The sequence below is a fragment of the Cladosporium halotolerans genome (genome assembly GCF_011745625.1).
Source record: "Cladosporium halotolerans strain TM138-S3 chromosome Unknown Sca32, whole genome shotgun sequence".
Lineage (NCBI taxonomy): Eukaryota > Fungi > Ascomycota > Dothideomycetes > Cladosporiales > Cladosporiaceae > Cladosporium > Cladosporium halotolerans.
This window is the reverse complement of record NW_027191483.1, coordinates 192,172-207,963: the sequence shown is the minus strand read 5'-3', so window position 1 is coordinate 207,963 and position 15,792 is coordinate 192,172. Positions and strand designations below refer to the sequence as shown.

General features: G+C 56.5%; 6 protein-coding genes across 6 annotated transcripts; 2 read left to right on the top strand and 4 right to left on the bottom strand.

The window, feature by feature from the left end:
* Positions 1–83: 83 nt before the first annotated feature.
* On the bottom strand, positions 84–1,556 carry WHR41_07518 (uncharacterized protein; the record flags this gene model as incomplete). Its single annotated transcript, XM_069376122.1, has 1 exon — positions 84–1,556. The coding sequence occupies one exon, from the start codon at positions 1,554–1,556 to the stop codon at positions 84–86; it is 1,473 nt and encodes a 490-aa protein (XP_069226856.1).
* A 772-nt stretch (positions 1,557–2,328) lies between these two features.
* WHR41_07517 (uncharacterized protein) lies at positions 2,329–4,467 on the bottom strand (the record flags this gene model as incomplete). The annotated part of the gene is made up of 1 exon (XM_069376121.1): positions 2,329–4,467. The coding sequence occupies one exon, from the start codon at positions 4,465–4,467 to the stop codon at positions 2,329–2,331; it is 2,139 nt and encodes a 712-aa protein (XP_069226853.1).
* A 671-nt stretch (positions 4,468–5,138) lies between these two features.
* WHR41_07516 (uncharacterized protein) lies at positions 5,139–5,972 on the top strand (the record flags this gene model as incomplete). The annotated part of the gene is made up of 1 exon (XM_069376120.1): positions 5,139–5,972. One exon carries the CDS (start codon positions 5,139–5,141, stop codon positions 5,970–5,972), a length of 834 nt encoding a protein of 277 aa, XP_069226854.1.
* Positions 5,973–6,250: 278 nt separating this feature from the next.
* WHR41_07515 (uncharacterized protein) lies at positions 6,251–7,310 on the bottom strand. Its single transcript, XM_069376119.1, has 2 exons — positions 6,970–7,310; positions 6,251–6,905 (listed from the first exon to the last, which is right to left on the bottom strand). Exons 1-2 carry the CDS (start codon positions 7,175–7,177, stop codon positions 6,724–6,726), a joined length of 390 nt encoding a protein of 129 aa, XP_069226851.1. The 5' UTR covers positions 7,178–7,310; the 3' UTR covers positions 6,251–6,723.
* Positions 7,311–7,758: 448 nt separating this feature from the next.
* WHR41_07514 (uncharacterized protein) lies at positions 7,759–9,686 on the top strand. Its single transcript, XM_069376118.1, has 2 exons — positions 7,759–8,735; positions 8,792–9,686. The coding sequence occupies exons 1-2, from the start codon at positions 7,929–7,931 to the stop codon at positions 9,464–9,466; spliced, it is 1,482 nt and encodes a 493-aa protein (XP_069226852.1). The 5' UTR covers positions 7,759–7,928; the 3' UTR covers positions 9,467–9,686.
* On the bottom strand, positions 9,601–15,624 carry WHR41_07513 (uncharacterized protein). Its single transcript, XM_069376117.1, has 5 exons — positions 14,809–15,624; positions 10,891–14,674; positions 10,813–10,827; positions 10,014–10,273; positions 9,601–9,955 (listed from the first exon to the last, which is right to left on the bottom strand). Exons 1-5 carry the CDS (start codon positions 15,448–15,450, stop codon positions 9,686–9,688), a joined length of 4,971 nt encoding a protein of 1,656 aa, XP_069226849.1. The 5' UTR covers positions 15,451–15,624; the 3' UTR covers positions 9,601–9,685.
* Positions 15,625–15,792: the final 168 nt, after the last annotated feature.

Here is a 15,792-nt window from a genome sequence, read left to right as displayed (position 1 = left end):
AAAATATTCCCTCTCCACGAAAAATCCCGAGGCCCGCTCACGAATCCGTCAAGTGAAATTTCTTGCCCTCCAAATAGCCCAGTCTAATTGATGCGATTCTGGTCGCTGAACGGGCTGGAGTCCCTCTGTCCGCCCAGACCGTCGTGGTTGGCAGCTTGCGAAGCCCTCTTAGTGGCCTCTTCAATGACGGCGCTCAAACCTCCCGGGCCACGCGAGCCACGGCGAGGTCTGTCTTCGCGGCTGCGGGTGACGCTGGAGGCCATGGAGGCGTAGGGGTTGGGTCGCGGGGTGGCGGAGGGGAGTGCGGAGGGAGCTTCGGTCGCGTCGAAGAAGGGGCTGTTGGCCGGTTGGCTGGCGGGAGAGGCGTTGATGGGTGACAGGGAGGTGGGCGAGCGGTCTTTGATGACGCTCAGCTGGGCGGGTTCAGTTGTTTCGGCTTCGGCGAGCGGGGAGGAGACGTTGGGGGCGTGCTTGCTGGACTGGCTCCCTTCGCGGGAAACGGGCTTTTTGCCTTTGCCGCCAGCGACTGTGATCTGCTGCGCTTTGCCGAAGGATGCATTGCTTTTTACTGAGCCGGTGCCGGATTTCGCGGCCTGACCAGGCATCATGACTTGCACTGGTTTGTTCATGCCTGCCGCAGCTGCGAATTGAGCGTTCTCTGGTGAGGATGTGGGTGCGTTTGCAGAAGCGGAGCCGGGGCTTTCGGACTGAGGAGACTGCGAGGCTGAGGTCTTCACGGAGACCATGCGAGGTGCGGCGCGGACAACCTGCTGCGCAGGCATGGGGTCGACATTGTTGGTGTAGATACCGGAAGCGATAGAGGAACGGGCAAGGGAAGGTGTGATAGAGGCGCGAGTATATTGGGTATCGCGGCGGTCGGTGAAGTCTGATGATCCAGAATATGTGCTGTCGCGCAGATCGCCGGGCCTAAAGAACAGTGCGCCATCGTCGTTGGCAAGGGGAGAGCGAGCCAGATCGCGGCGAGCTGCAGGGATAGGCGGCACAGGCGTCATGCTGTTGTGAGAAGATCCGTTGCCATTTCTGTTGGTGACACCGGGGATGTATGCAATGTGAATGACATTGCTCATGCGGCTGATGATGCTGTTTGAAAGCGAGCCTCTCGTCCTTGTTGAGGCGGCATCCTGGTGCATGGCCTGGAATGAATGCGTGGTCTTTTGCTGTGCGATATCGTCTCCTTCCCACTCTTCTGCCTCCAGCTCCTGTTGCGCCCTCTTCTTCTTGATGTGGAAGCGCCAAAGTAGGAACACAACGATGGCGACGAATGCGATACCGCCGACAACACCGCCCGCAATAGCGCCAACATTCGGTCCAGAGCTCGAAGGCGATGGGCTGGGGTTATCGACGCATACCATGGAAGCGCAGCTGTTGCAATCCGCGGGGACTAGAGAGCAGATCTCGTTCTTGCTGCATGGCGGGCAGGATGGGCTTTCGTCGGGACAGCTGACGCAGCGCTTGAAGACGGTGCGAAGGGTCCTTTCGATTTCGGAAGAGATGGTGATTGACCGGCGGGTCACTGGGACGTCTGAAAGGGCCATGTCGGAGAATGTGTCCGGTGGAGTGATGGGGTAGAGATGGCAAAGCCGCGAGCCAGCCGCGCTCGCTGTGTGGCCGCCTGGGCTGAGTGGTGAGTTGTAAAGGAGATGAGAACAGTCGAGAGGCTATCCCTCGTGTTTAGGGCGCCGTTGTGCGCAATGTCAATCCGTGAAGAAAGCGGATGTCTGCAGCTTGCGCGTCCGGCGTATGGAGTGTGCTCGTCGCAATCCGGGGCCGGGTGCTGTCTCTCCGCGGCGCTATCGACTGGCGTGCAGGCGGATGATGTTGCGATGAGGGGTAAGGATCGTGGAGTAGTAGCGAGTGACGGTAGTTGGGCCGGTGGTGGGAGTGTAGTAGTGAGGCGAGCGTGGTGTGGCAGTCAGGTGAGTTGAACGCAGCAGCGCCGGTCGAGGCCTCAGGCTGGTGGAGTCGCACACGCAGGGCGCAGCGGATGGAGACGGAGTCTGCGACGTTGGCTGCTGAGGCTGCTAGCCGAAACGCGATGGCGGCCTGCAGGGCTGTTAGATTGGGGACGCTCCACTTGGCGCCGCCGCTCTTTGTCTAGTCCAAACACGTCGGGATGAGCCTAATCTTCAGCCACCGCTCGTCCTTTGTCGTGTGCCGCCTGCCGACAGGAATTTTGTCTCCCGGTATTGTTGCAGAAGGCTACTCGATTTCACTCTCGTGATTGCATTACAATAATTTAAGTGTCTATTCAAAATCGCCCGCTATTGTCTGCTGCCTCCACCATCTGCGACCACCATCTCGACCATCCTATTTCTGCGGCCTCGGGCCAATGATCTGCCGCCTGCCTCCCATGGCGATGCCGCTCCCTGACGAGCTGCCTCTATTCATGCTGTCGCCGCCCGTGTAACCATACTGGTTCACATCCCAGCTCTGACCTTCGCCGGAACCCTGGCTCGGGTCCTTCTTCCTGTCGGCGGTCTCCTTCTGCTCGCGTTCCCACTCCCTCTGCCTTTCTCTCTCACGTTCCATCTCGCGCTCGAGCAGAGATTTTGACGCCCAACCGCCGGCGTTCGTCTTTTGCTGGGAGGCAATACGGCGGTCGCGGTCTGCAGCTTGCTCGAGAGCAGTATCTCCTGCCTCAGCCGATGCGGAAACGCGCGGTCCCATAGGCTTAGGGGCAGGGTTGGCGGAAAGGTAGGTCTCTGTGCGGGTCTGGCGTTGCTGAGGCGGACTGTATGGCTCGTACTCTTTGGGCTGTGGAGACGGTAGAGGGCGGTTGCCGCTACCCATTGGTGAGGAGGTTGGTGCGCTCGACGGGTCGTAATGCGGCATGGAATTGCTCGAATCGGATATTTGGAGAGGCTGAGAAGACCGTGTCGGAAGAGTCGGCGTAGGGCGCTCTTCAGGCTCATCAAGTGACTCGTCTGCTGTAAATACAGGTTCCGGTTCAGGGAGGGGGCGCGATGGCAGCGACGGTGGCGCACGTGTTTCCCCCTGTCTCGCTGCACCGCTCCCGGCTGAGCGATCCTGGTTTGCCTGCCACTGACCTCGCAAATACTCCCTTTCGTCGCCGGTCCAGCTGGCCTCGCTCTGCTGCGCACTTGACGGTCGATCCGTCTGCGCTGTTCCAGGCCGTGACCAATCCTTTCCAGAGCGGAGCTTTTCTTCTCGCTCTGCTTGATACTGCCGTTCGCGCTCTCGAGCTTCCTCCAGCTGCTTTTCCAACTCCCTGACACGCTTTCCTTCGGGGGTCTCAACAGGGCCGTCTGTGTCGCCGCCCAACGCACGTTGCTCTCGTTGGTAATCTGCCAGCGATTGACCCCGCAAAATGCTACTTGAAGACGATGCCGGTTTCCCAGGCGTCTCGCTCTTCTTCATCAAGTGCTGAATCTCGGCATCTTCCTTTTTGCGTTCTTCGTCGTCCCGTTGCCACCTGCGCTCCTGTTCCGCCCACTGGCGCTTCTGAGCCTCAACTCTTCGGCGTTCTTCCTCACGATGACGTTGAGTCTCTTCCTCCCAGCGCCTCTCCTCCTCTGCCTTCTCCCTTTCCTCTTCGGCCTCCCTCTCCACCCGACGCTTGTGCTCGTTTTCTTCCGACTGCTGCTTCAACCGTGCTTCTTCCTCTTCCTTCTCCTTACGCTTGCGCTCCTTCTCGGCAAAGCTGGGTACGGTAGGCGACTGACTAGTAATCTGCCGCCTTGCGCCGAAGCTGATGCCTTGATTCCCTTGCGACGCGCCTCCCATGAAACCGTACTGCGCGATGTTCCAAGCCGGTGCGGTGACGCCCTCGTCTGCCTTGCTGCTCCATGAAGAAACCGGTCCAGTGTTTTTGCCGGAGCCTGATTGCGAACCGTTCGATCCACCAGTCAAGGCAGGGGAAATGGCGCGACCCTGGGAAGGCATCGCGGCAGATGGTTTGACAGGACTCGAAGGCCTGCCATAGGGGCTGTGCCGCATGGAGCCGGACGCATTCGACGAGATAGTACCAGAAGCAGACGGCGTAAGCGTGCCGCCAGATTTCTTTGGTCCGATGGTAGATCTAAAGGTGGAAGGGTTTGCGGCATTCGCTTGCCGCGAGAAGGCTCCCAGGCATTGTAGGACTTGTGCAGGGTCCTTTCCCTCGAAAAGATCAACAGTCAAGAAGCGATCGTGCGAAGGCATGTTGAGAGGGGGCATCTCGCATGCCTTGAGGAAATGGCTGATGTTCTCCATCTGGATGAAGGGCATCTGGCTCTTCTTGAACTTGATTCCAGGAGGCGGTAAGGCCAGGTTCGCGAGCTCACATAGTGCAACGCCATCTTTCAGTGCAGCCAGGAGATCGCCAGGAGGTAGGGAGCGACCAAGGGTATCTTCAATCCAGGATCGCGCTTCGTTTGCTGCCTGCGGGGTGTAGCGGGACAGGCGCAAGTTGCGCATGTCCGAATCCAGGGAGGTGACAGACGGCATGGCGAGTGCTTGTGTTAGGGCTTTGCGATGGAAATGGGCGGGTATATCAGGTAATGTCCATACGCGGCCGTGCTGACACACAGACAACGTCAAGCGCCGGCATGGGTGGATGGGCAAGAGGGAATTGGATGTTTTGAGCGTGACGACAACATGCCTGGGCAAGCCCCACCAGCGGCCGCCGGACGGTCCCGCCAGTCGGGCGGGCTTGGACGAGTCACAGCCAGCGCAGGCCGCCCGCGCTTGCACCTGGAAGCTTCTTTGTCAACCTTGCGGGCGGGATGCTGAGCCACTACGACCAACACCACGCCCATTGCACACACCACTCCACGCGCGCTCTCTACTCTGTACCATTACTCCTACGCCTCATCGGCTGTACAGTACACGTTCTCTGCCACACCTGCAGCATCACCCCGCCGGGGCCTGCCATCTCCCGGAATAACCGAGGCCGCATTCCCTTCTTTCACCCGCACGCACCTAGCGGGCGCCTGCGAACACCCGCTGTCCGGCGCAGATCCCGTGTCACACGCCCATTCCGCTGGGCCTGCATTAATATAGTCCAGGCCGACCAACACTGCACCACGCCAACTGATACCGGGCTACGCCAACCAGGCCAGCTCAGGCCAGCTCTTCCAGACCGCATTTCGTACCACGCCTCCGCTGGCTCCGTCATCATGGACTCTATGCGTCACCTCTCTTCCTCGCTGCCCACTACACGCCGCCGAAACGAGCAGACCCACCAACTACTATCGGACTTCAAGGCCGCTGCCCTATCAGTGACCAACCTCTACAAGACTGCCGCCGCCGAGAACACCCGCGCTCGCGAGGCCGGATATCAGGATGCCTTGGACGACCTGCTGGCCTTCTTGGACAAGGAGAACTTGGGTTTGATGGACGGTGAAGGTTGGAGGGTCCGAAGATGGGCAACGGAGAGGCTCGATGATGGTCCCAAGGCAAGTGAGGATGAGGACGATGGTGGCAAAGAAGAAGTCGCCGACACTAGGAGCTCCTCGCCGGAGGTACAACGAAAGCCCATGGGAAACCCGACATCAAGCGACCTAGTGGAGGAAGAGCAGCAAAGAAGGGCTTCTGAGCCGCCGCAGCATGCACCGCAACCTCAGCATCAAAACCACACGCCCACCCAAGCCGCACCTGCCACTTCAACACCGGCACCCGCTCTCGAAAACTTCTCCTTCCGCTCCGCCCAGGCGTACCCCACCAACCACAATCGGGAAGACAGCCAAACCATGGACGTGGACCCAGCATCCAACAACACAGTTCGCGTCGCGCCCAAAGCCTCCTCCAGATCCCGCCACACTCGCAACCGAGACAGCAACCGCACCTCAACCGGCCCGACATTCAACTTCAACCTTGGCTCCGGAGCCGGCAGCAAACGCAAAATGCCTTACCCAGATTTCTTCGACATCTCCGGCCTGAACCCTGACGGAAACGACACAAACCGCAAAGACGGCGGCGGCAGAGGAGGAAAGAAGGGAAGGCACGTCTGATCTGCGAATGCCGTCTAGCAAGCAAGGAATTTCTTTTGTCAAGAGGGGAAACGGAATCACGACACACCAGGCACCAGTCTGACAAGACTGCATGCATGTTCAATGGAGTCACGACGCGCACGAGAGGATTGCAAGCGATGCATTTGTTGGGAGTTTTTTTGATCATCAATCACGAAGGGAATTTCTGGTGGAGCGTTAAGTCGAGCGACGCGCATTTCATGGAGGAGGATGGCAATGGACGAAGACGCATTCGGTGCATATCGTGAGCTGGCACCGGGTTGGGAGGGAACCTGGTTTCTTAAATGTAAATACCCACTCTATATTGCGATACGTCGTAATGGGCACGCTTTGGTGTCTTTTGATGATATGTTCTTTTACGTTCTTTCACGGTGGTGAGTTGAGTTGAGTTAAGCCGGATTTGATACCCGGCCTGAATGGCTTCCTGGTATCCGTGATCCCCTCGTCGATTATGAGACCGTGGCGTGGCATGCCGATCGACCTTTCGTCCTAGCGATTTTCCACACGGCTGCATGAACCTCCCCTGTGCGGCTTCTCGCACCACATCCTCTCGACCCGGTGCCGTAGCGGACTCGGGCGTAATCCTCTTGGAGTATCGGACCGGCAGTACTGCACCCTCATTCCTTCCTCATCCATAATCCGGTATGCGATTCGGCCCCTCAGACCTCGGCCTCAGGCCTCACTCAAACCAGTGTATGTCTTCCTTCATCTTTCGCATCGCATGCCAACTGCCCTAGAACTTCAACCGGTAAACGCCCATCCCAACCAAAACCGCGCTCAGCCCGAAAATCCCGCCCTTCCGCATCCCCATCGTCACCCGCGAGCCGCTCTTGAGGATCTCCATCTCGCGCTGCCGCAGCTGCGACATGCCCGAGGCGTAGCTGTAGATTCCGAGGCCGGTGAAGGCTGCGCTGCCTGCGTAAGGAAATACGTTAGTGGGGGGGGTCGTGGGGAGGTACGAAGGGGGTGAATCAAGTACCCATGAGCCGGCAGGGCGTGCAGTCGTAATCTTTCTGTTGCGAGGCGAGGGTGTCGGCTACGGGGACGGGTTGGGAGAGCTTGTGGATGTTGGTTTCGGTGCCCATTTTTGGATTTTCGGTCTGGGGCTGAGGTGAAGGCGTAACGTAGAGTAGATGTGGTTGGAAGTGTTTAGGGCCGATCGAGCTGTGACAGAACGAATGTAACATTTACCGACATCGTCGAGCCTCGGAGTCGCATACGGCTCTTTTGGGACTGGCGTGGAGGCCTCAGGCAGATATGTTCGCAGACCTACCCAAGGCACTCTGAGCAATTACTGACCACGGGAAGGCAGATGTCCTTCCGGATAAATACCTTCAAGATCTACCCATAGTTAATCAGCACTACTTCAGCTTCATAGAACTCCTGATGTTGTTGCTTTGGTCTATGGCACTCCGGCAACATCTTGCCGCCGCCCCGTTGAATGGTGCTTGGCAGGGGATCTGCCAACGACGAGTCCGAGCCACATGACCAGCAAACGTTCCGCGGAGGAAGCCTACCTACTACGAGACGAGCAATAATCCTGCTGCCTGCTTGCCGCTTCGAATACGCAAGCACGACGGTGACATCCAGCGGCAAGCAAAGTCTCATCCTGTGGTCCAGGAACGCCACCAGACCGCCCAATAGGCTCCTCGATATACAATGCAGCTCGTATTTAGAGCCATGAAGTCACAGCTTGCTTGCCGAGCGGGCCAAGAGCTTACCGCTCCAATATTGGGTCTGTAGATTTGCTTCGCCTCATCCGAAGAAGAACGCGCCGCGTAGCGCGATCCTTCGACGCACGGCCGTGGAGAGACGAGATTCATGACCAGGGCAGAGCGAATCCTTCGGCCCGTTGACCGTGATATATAGGAACATGCCCTCTTCTAGGTTTGGCCCCACTGTTATACCAACCAATATCTCAATTTAGTCGTTTGAACGATGCATCTTTCCAAAGCATCACTGGTTCCGGGTCTTCTGCTCGTAGGGCACAGCTTGGCGATTGACCTTGACCTGAATGATACGCAGTCGATCAACGATGCTGCAAAGACAATCGCCGAGAGTGTCGTGAGCCGCTACTCCTCCAACGGAACGAACACTACAGGCTTGTTTGGACAACCGTGTTACTTCTGGGAGAGTGGCCTTGCCTGGGACACCTTGATCCACTACTGGCATCAGACTGGCGACGATTCGTACAACGACATCATCGGGCAGGCTCTGCGCTCCCAGCTCGGCGACTCGCGCGATTTCGCTCCCGCGGATCAAGCAGAGACACTGGGCAATGATGACCAGACCACCTGGGCGTTGGCCGCCATGACAGCGGCAGAGTACGGCTTCCCGTCCGACGCTTTATCGGGCCTGGACACGACCTGGGAAGAGATCTCAACGAATGTATTCGACGCCCAAGCTGCCCGGTGGGACGAGGGCTCCTGCAACGGCGGACTACGCTGGCAGATCTTTGCGTTCAATGCCGGCTACGACTACAAGAATTCTAGGTCCAACAGCAACTTTTACCAGCTTGCTGCTCGTCTCGCGCGTTTCACGGGCAACGATACCTACTCAGACTGGGCTGAAAGGGTCTTTATGTGGTCTATCGAAGTCGGCCTCATTGCCGATATTAACTCCACCACGCCCGGGGCTGTGTATGATGGCTCCAGCACGTCTGACAATTGCTCAGACATCAATAACATCCAATGGACAGCAGACATCGCAAGCTACCTCGCCGGCGAAGTGTACATTTGGAACCACGTAAGAGCCCATCGCCAACCAAACTTATCACAAACCATCCACTAACAAGTCCCAAGACCCAAACAGCAGGCAACAGGGGCTGGATAGCCACCGTCGGCGCCCTCAACGCCACCTTCGCGAACCCCGAACACGGCGCCGTCACCAACGGCACCCTCACCGAAGTTGCCTGCGCGCCCCGGGGCAACTGCAACACCGACCAGCTCGCCTACCGCGCCATCCTCGGCCGCAGCCTCGCGCAAACCCTCGCCCTGACCGACGACCAGAATACTTTCAGCTACGACCGGCCCGTCAACATCTCTAACCCTGCCAATGTCTCCGACGCCGGCAGGGTGCCCGCCTGGAGCATGCACGAGCGCATCGACTTCCTGCTGCGGGAGTCTGCAATGGGCGCTGCGATGCAGTGCTCGGGCGGCGAGAGTGGTACCACTTGCGGTAACACTTGGGGCAACAGCACCTGGGACGGCTCGGAAGGTCTTGGGCAGGATCTGAGCGCTTTGAATATCATTTTGGCTAATATTCCTGTCGGCGAGATGGCGACAGTCAATTCCTCGGCGGCGAATGCTGGGTCCTCGAGTGGCGGTGCTAATGGCACTGCTGGCAATGGCGGAAGCGCAGGCGATGAAGGCTCCGAAGCTGCCGAGGGCGAGGCCTCCACCGGTGCAGCGGGTCGCGTCGCGGTTTCTACGCTTGGGATGTTGGCGGTCTTGGGCTCATTGATGGTATTCCTATAGGCTTCATATGGGGCAGCAAGAAGTGTTGAGACGAATCATTAGCTTTACCCTTGGGCATGAGGATCACGAAAACATTCGATTTTAGGTGCCCCGTTCCCACTGAAGCTTGTCACATTCTCACCCAAGGACAGCACTTCGATCATATGTTCGTTTCTGTTCATTAACAACACACCTCTATACACTGCTACACTCCCTTTCCTTTATTGAAACAAAGTCCCATTATGCCGACCAACCATACGTCTGATAATACCCAGGCCCAGCCGGGGGCCCAGGGGGCTGTTTCCACTGAGTTCTCGAATCGTACTGTTGATGCTGATGAGGATAAGCCGCGGTATTTGAAGCCGCTTCCTCCTTAGCGCGCTCCTTGGCGAGTTTGTGCTTCTTCATCTGGACGAGGTTGCCCTTGAGGCCTTTGAGGTAGCGAGTGGCTTGCGCAACGAGGTGTTCGGGTTCGTGTGACGATTTGAGGGCTTCGAGCATTGCGCGCACCTAGCAGGGATTTCATAGTCAGCATGATTTTGGTTCAGATCGGTAAAGGTGTTCATACCTGAGTCTCTGACGTGATGTGAGGGCACACACGCGAGTGACCGTAGTGGGCGATGCCACAAAGGTTGCAATACTCTACGCCAGCGGTTTTCAGAGGGCAAGAGCCGAGTAGATGCCGTGTCTTGCATGCCATGCAATTGATGTAATCTTCAAGAGAGTGAGGTTGTTCACGAGGTGCGCCGTTGTTGATCGGGGTTGAGATGCCTTCTGGAGACGGAACTTGTGCTTGGGGAATGTGGGCACGGCGAAAGTTAGGAGGAGCTGGTTTCACAATTGTAAGCCTCTCTCTGGGTTCTTATTGCCGTTTGTGTTTCCAGTGGTGATAGGGGGGTTTGGCGTGCCGTTGACGGACGGCTTGAAGGCTGCTGGCCTGTTCTTCTTCGCTGGTGATGCCAGAGTGTTGGACGTGGCATCTTCTGAACCAGCCGAGTTGCTAGCGATGCAGGCCTTCGAGGAATTCGTTTTGGCGTTTTTCTGTTTCACTGCTTCTGCCATTTTCTGCTTGAAACTCGAAGCGGAAGCCTTCTGGACAGCCTCGGGCTGCTCTTTCTCGGCCGCCGACTTTTTCGCAACAGCAGAGGCAGTCTTTGCAGGCACCGGCCTAACGCGCTCTTTCGGCTCTTTCGGCTTCTTTGGTGGCTTCGCAGGCTTCTTCGTTGAAGGAGGAGCCTTTGTCACAGTCGCCCGTTTCTTTGCAGGCGTAGCCGCAGCCTTCTCAGCCGCCGGACGGCCTCGCTTCGGTTTCGAAGGTGTAGCTGCAGGTGTAGGAAGTTGCTTTTTTAGAGGGAGATTTTGCTTACCGGTTTTCTTGCGCCCTAAGTTCTGTTTAGCAATGCCCATATCGTCCGCATCCAACATGTCAGTATCCGCGTTCTCACCATCGTCGGCGCCGTCGTCGGCATCACTGTCGTCAGCTTGAAAATCGGTATCGCTCTCGTCGGGGTCCTTAGCCTTGCGCTGTTTCTTGAGCGGCGAAATCTCAAGGCCCTCTGCGTCTCCAACATTGTCACCTGCGTAATCGATCTTATCCCTGTTGCGGCGACCGCGGCCAAGCGCTTCCGCCTTTGCGGCAGCTTCTTCATTGGCGACGCGCTCACGCTCCTTGAGGATGTTCGCCCACACGCTGGGGTCAGGAGCTGTCTCTTCGGCTCCGTCTAGGGCCACATCTTCGAGTCCACCTGAGGTGTTCGCCCAGACTCTGGCATGGCTAAATTGTGTCTCGGCTGATTGGTCGCCTCCGAGGTTGTTATCCTCGACGCGGCTTCTGTCGAGGAGCTGTTCCACGTTGGTGCTGTCGTAGATGATGTCCTGCTCGCCGCTGTCCTCAAAAAGCTCGCTTGCACCGTGACGGAGTACCGTCACCAGATCGTGTTCATCTGCATCGTCTGTGTCCATCTCCTGAATGAGGACATGATCAAGCGCAAGCTTCTTGCGACCAATTTGCATGATTTTCTCCTCCGCACTCGCACGGGTGACTAGCTGGAAACATAGTACCTTCTTTGTCTGACCGATACGGTGAGCTCGGCTCAGAGCCTGGATGTCTTGATGCGGGTTGAAGTCAGGATCGAGGATGATTACTGTGTCAGCAGTTGCCAAGTTGATACCGACACCTCCGGCACGAGTGGACAATAAGAAAGCGAACAGCTGCGACTCGGGGTCATTGAACTCGTCAATGCGCTTCTGCTTCTGCAAACTGCTGATCGAGCCGTCCAAGCGCTGGTATTGAAGCGCCATGCCGTCGAGGAAGTCCTCGACCATGTCCAGCATGTCAAGGAACTGACTGAAAACCAATACGCGGTGGCCGCGCTCCTGAAGTTTCGGCAGCAGGACTTCGAGGAGCTTGAGCTTGCTGCTGGCGTCTACGAGGTTCCGATGCGAGAGTGACAAGTTGTCATGGCGCTCTTCGATTCCTCTGCTGTACACGAAAGGATGACACAGACACTTGCGCAGCTGCATGAGTACATTGCTTAAGCTTGCCTTTTCTCCCTTGCCCAGATTCTGTTCCGAGCTGAAGATAGCGCGCATGAGCTCTGGGTTCTTCGCGAGGATAGTACGATAAACCTTCTTTTGCAAGACGCTCATGCTGACAGGCAGGATGATTTGCGCCATCGGAGGCAGGAAGGTCAAGACCTGCGCTTTGGTGCGACGAAGAAAGAAGGGCCTGATAAGGTTATGCAATTTGGTGATCTTGGCCTGGTCGAGATCCTCGTACTCTTTCTCCAGCTTTTCAACATTTTGGGTTTCATCAAGGAAGTGGAGTAGATTGAAAAGTTCCCGCGTATTGTTTTGCAATGGAGTACCCGTCATTAAAACCTTGAAGGGCGCTTTGAGTGCTCCCAAGGCCGAGTATAGCTGTGTCTTTTCGTTCTTCAAACGCTGGCCTTCGTCAACGATCAAACCCTGCCACTGGACGCTGCGGAAGAACCTGCGAGCGCTATCGTCGGCAGCAGCATCGTAAGATGTAACGACCACATGGCAGCGAAGGTCTTTGCTGTTCTCGGGGAACATCTCATGGCGGTATGCAAGATCTCTGCTCTCCTTTGAGCCGTAGAAAGCGACCACGCGGAGATCAGGAGCCCATCTCTTGATTTCGCGACGCCAGTTGGGACATGTTGAGTTAGGCACTACGATCAAGAAAGGGAAGCATGTGTGCTCCTGGACGAGTGTAGCTAAGAAGCCAATGATCTGAATGGTCTTGCCCAAGCCCATCTCGTCAGCGAGGATGGCATTGGTGTGCTGATACCACTTGAAGTACAGCCAATTCAAGCCCTCCAATTGGTATTTCATCAGATCGCCTCCCTTGATCGACTCGGGCTGCGACGTCTTTTCAAGATCTTCGAAGTTGGTCTTTCGTACTTTCTCCAGACGAGCTCTGAGGGTCGAAGACTTGGGTGGACGTACATAGCGGCCAAGTACCCAGTCGTTGTATGCCGTCACGAAATCAGTCCAACGATCGCCATCATCTGGAGTTGGAGGCGTCTCCCAGACAGCGTCTTCGTAGCCCAGGCCTTTGTACTTGATCAGAGCTTTATCAACTTCGCGGATACGAGCTTTGTCAATGTCTTCGGTGCGAATGTCGACGATACTCGTGAACTTGATATCAAGCACGATGTCCGCACGAAGGAAGTCTTCTGGGATAGCCTCCTCAGTGCGCATTTTCGGTCTCTTGGCTTCGTCACGTTTCGCAAACGCTTTCCGCATTGAAACAGAAGTAACGCCCCAAACCCAGGCTCCAGGCATCCAGCACGCACGGAAATAGGACTGCCCTTCCCATCTAATGAGATAGGCCTTTTCCTCCTCGTTGATTTCGTCGATGGCCATGGCATCGTCGTAGTTGTCTTCATCGTTGGGCTTCCAGGCAAGGAGTCCGGAGACCTTGGCTGGCATGTTGAGGCACTCTTTACACTTCCAATCGCGGCTATACTCGCGGAAGCGTTGCTCAGCGTCAGCATCGGTGTCCAGCTCCATCATATCAGAGCGTGAAGGAAGGTGCTCAAAATGAAACCCGCGGAAGCAAATGATGCACCGGAAAAGCACATTGTCTGCATTGTTGATCCGAGAAGGGTCCACTTCGTGCACTGGGTCCACGCCGTCGTTCTCTTCGCGCTCACGCTGTTTTTGCGTAGGCGTTTTTCTGCTCCGGAAAGGTCGACAAGCTGTTCCATGATGGTAGCAGTCTTGACACTTGCCCTGGTCCGGAGCTGAGAGGTCTTTCTTGCGAGGGTATGCGACACAGCGTCTACACTGCAAGACAAACTCATTCTCTCCGACTTTGGTCACCAGGTGCTCACGACTGGACCGGTGGCCAAGACACTGCTTGTGATAGGCAAGCGTGCAACCCTGGCAGTAGATCAGAGGAGCGAAATTCACACCGTTAGTGCAAGTCTCGCAATGCTGATTGTGCCGGATCCTGAACTCGTCGTTGCGAGGCAGTTGTTGGAAAGTCTCCTTTGCAGCCACAAGCTTTGGCTTCGGGGGTTGCCTGGCGACGTCGAAGCTGTCAGAGCGATAGATGTTATCAATATCGACCTCTTGCATTGCCCCGACGTGCCTAGTGGTGCGAGCACTCTGGCGTTCGCCAGCACGTATACGCTTGCTGGAATCCGAGTCTCTAAGGTTGTCGCGACCGTTACGAGTCGCGCGTGTGCGCTTTCTCACGCCCGGGATATCTGACTTCAGCACGAATGCGCCATCATCGTCGTCGTCCTCATCCTCATCATCCATGAGGTCGTTGCCTAAGATAATGTCGCGATCGGAGTCATCAAGTTGCGTTCCTCGAGCGGCTTTGCGAAGTGATCTTCTTGCGGGAGCAGCGTCTTTCTGTTTGCGACGTCTGGACGGGATATCTGACTCGAGATCATCCTCGGACTCTTCAGATTCTGCTGATTGAAGGTACTGATTGTGAACCTGACGCCGCTTGCGAGCGCGCGGAGCCTCACTTTCAGATACCTGCTCGCTTTCTGAGAGCTCGACCGCATCCATAGTGCTCACGAAGTCCTTCCGAGGCGCCGCGCGAGCTCGAGGGCGTGTCGAAGACATCCTCTCACTCGACCGGCGGCTCTTGCCCTTCGATTGGGGCTCGGGTTCGGGTGAAGCCTCGACTTCAAATCGATTGAGTGATTCCTGGCCGTTCTGAAGAAGTAGCAGATCGGCAAATGAGATCTGGGTAGACAGTCAGTCGGGTGGTCGCGGACTCGCAGTGTTGTAGAGAAACAGTGAAATGCACAAGGAAAGTAGCGGCAAGAGTCACCGCTTTATATAACCAAGAATCTTGTGCGATCACATGCAAAACGTACCTCGTCAGCGTGCCTGTCCTCGAACTCGACTGCGTATGCCATCATTCCATCTTCACCTTCCCGCTCATTCAGCACGCGAAGAACCACATCACCGCCAGCACTGAAGTCCACGATTTGACCAAGCTCCTCCTCGTCGATCTCATCTTGTGGAATAAAAACTTCCAGCGTGCTTTCCGGGACAACAATTTCATCTGCATCCTCGGCATTTTGCTCTGGTGTCTCCCTGAGGTGTCCGAGATCCTCTAAAGCGTCCCGAAACTTCTCTTCGTCCTGCTCGTGCGACGCATTGTCTTCATGTCCCGACTCTTCGATCGCAACCGGTTGGGCGGCGACAGGCAAAACTTCCTTCTCACGGACACTGTCCTCCTCGGAGCTAGACTCCTCGCCAGAAGAGATGACTGTAGCCTCTGTCACAGGCTTCATTTGAGCAGCAGGCGCATGTGTCCTAGGCGGAGAAGACTCGGGATCAGGTGTCGATCGCATAGCAATGCGCTCTTGAACCGGCCGATTCACCGCCTGGAAACCAGATGTCCGTCGCGGGGGCGTTTTCTCCTTGCGTTTTGCGTTTGCCTGCCATGCTGAAACATCACCGACTGCGTCGTCATCAGAGGACGAGTTGCCGGCCTCGAAACTGAAGGCCATTCTGGCTAGTCGTGGGTGGAATCAATGGCGCTGAAGTGCGAGAAGGTAGAAAGGTGTCAGAGATCAACCCCGCGTTCGCAATAATGGCGCGTATGGGCTTCGATGTGGTCGCATAGCAGCTGCAAACCTTTCAAAACAGGGGGATATGTGGGAGTGCGCGTGATCGAAAGTGAAATGTTAATTGAAGGTCGCTGGTAGACGCGCCTGTTCTCCATGCGACGCGACCGACTTGCGGGGTCTGGCTTGCCCTGCAGCAGCGTTCACATGCTTTCACAAGCTCGACGAGCTTGACCTTAATTTTCCTTTCCACAGGCGACCTTCCATCGCTATGACGCCTTCGCC